The 1,325-nt window shown below is 47.0% G+C and overlaps 1 protein-coding gene across 1 annotated transcript; it reads right to left on the reverse strand.

Moving 5' to 3' along the window:
• Positions 1-231: 231 nt before the first annotated feature.
• Positions 232-1,029, reverse strand: LOC138901879 (uncharacterized). The gene is made up of 2 exons (XM_070189676.1): positions 702-1,029; positions 232-554 (listed from the first exon to the last, which is right to left on the reverse strand). Exons 1-2 carry the CDS (start codon positions 1,027-1,029, stop codon positions 232-234), a joined length of 651 nt encoding a protein of 216 aa, XP_070045777.1.
• Between the last annotated feature and the right edge of the window lie 296 nt (positions 1,030-1,325).

Consider the following 1,325-nt stretch of genomic DNA (forward strand, 5'->3'; position numbering starts at 1 on the left):
GCAAACCTGGTAGTAGCCCCTGTGAAGATCCACCTTGGTAAAGTACTTGGCTTCCCCAAGTCTATCGACCAAGTCATCAATGAGTGGGATCGGGTACTTATTCTTCAATGTGACCTTATTAAGTGCTCGGTAGTCTATGCACAAGCGCAGCGATCCATCCTTCTTCTTCTGGAACATTAATGGTGTGCCTAATGGTGCCTTTGATGGGAGAATGTCACCAGTATCTAGCATCTATTTCAATTGTTTATTGAGCTCCTCTAGCTCGGGCGGTTCCATAGGATATGGGGCAAATGCGTGTGGCTTAGCCCTTGGCTCAAACTCAATTTTGTGATCCACCTCTCGCCTAGGCGGCAAGTGCTTAGGCAACTCCTCGGGCATGACATCTTTGTTTTCCTCAAGTAACTTTTCTATGCAAGGAAGCAGTGTCTCTTGAAAACTCTTGTCCTCCTCCAGACTTGCGATGGTTGCCACGAACGTCGGCTCCCCTTTCTTGATCCCCTTGACAACCTGCATAGCTGAAAGTTGTGTTTGGCTCTGTCCTTGTGGCATAGTCACTGTAGGTACCATGCAAGATCCATCTTGCTCCATAACCAAGAGACGTTGGAGTTAGGGGTCGATCAAAGTATGACAATGTCTAAAAAACTCTTGCCCCAATATGATGTCAAAGATATCCATAGCGGTTACGGTAAAGTCTGTCATACCTTTCCAAGTTTCCAATTTGACACCAACTCCATTAGCTACCCCACGAGCATTCTGTACCTCGACATTCACGGTCTTGACGTGAGAGTTGGTTAGAGCAAGCTTCAATTCTAGTCTCTTTGCGGCAGCCTCAGTCACGAAATTATGAGTTTCTCTAGTATCCATCATTGCACGAGCAGTCTTGTTATTGATGGTGAGATCCACGTACTGATTGCCATTCTCGGTAGGTTGGATAGATTGATTCGTGGCAGCACCGCATAATCCAATCATACCCAACTGTGCGGTTCCCGAACTCTCTCCTTGTGGTTGCTCCTTCCGTTCACGGACCATGGCGCTGAAGCTCTGTAGGTCGGGACAACTCCTGAAGCTGTGCGGCATTCCGCATATGTAACATCCCCTCTTCTCGGCGTAGCCCTAAAGGCCACTCGACTTTTTGGAATTTTGAGTCTTGTAGTATTGTTGTTGTATCTCCTTGACTTTTCCACGGTCTCCCCCACCTTTGACATTGTTAAACTTTGATTCTTTGCCCTTGCCTTTGTCATGCTTGTCATGCCTGAAATCCATCAATGATTCGGCCTCAACTATGGCTTGGTCTATATCTGTGACTTGCCGGTGTTGCAACTCCT

This window comes from Nicotiana tomentosiformis, chromosome 11, assembly GCF_000390325.3.
Source record: "Nicotiana tomentosiformis chromosome 11, ASM39032v3, whole genome shotgun sequence".
In the NCBI taxonomy this organism is placed as follows: domain Eukaryota; kingdom Viridiplantae; phylum Streptophyta; class Magnoliopsida; order Solanales; family Solanaceae; genus Nicotiana; species Nicotiana tomentosiformis.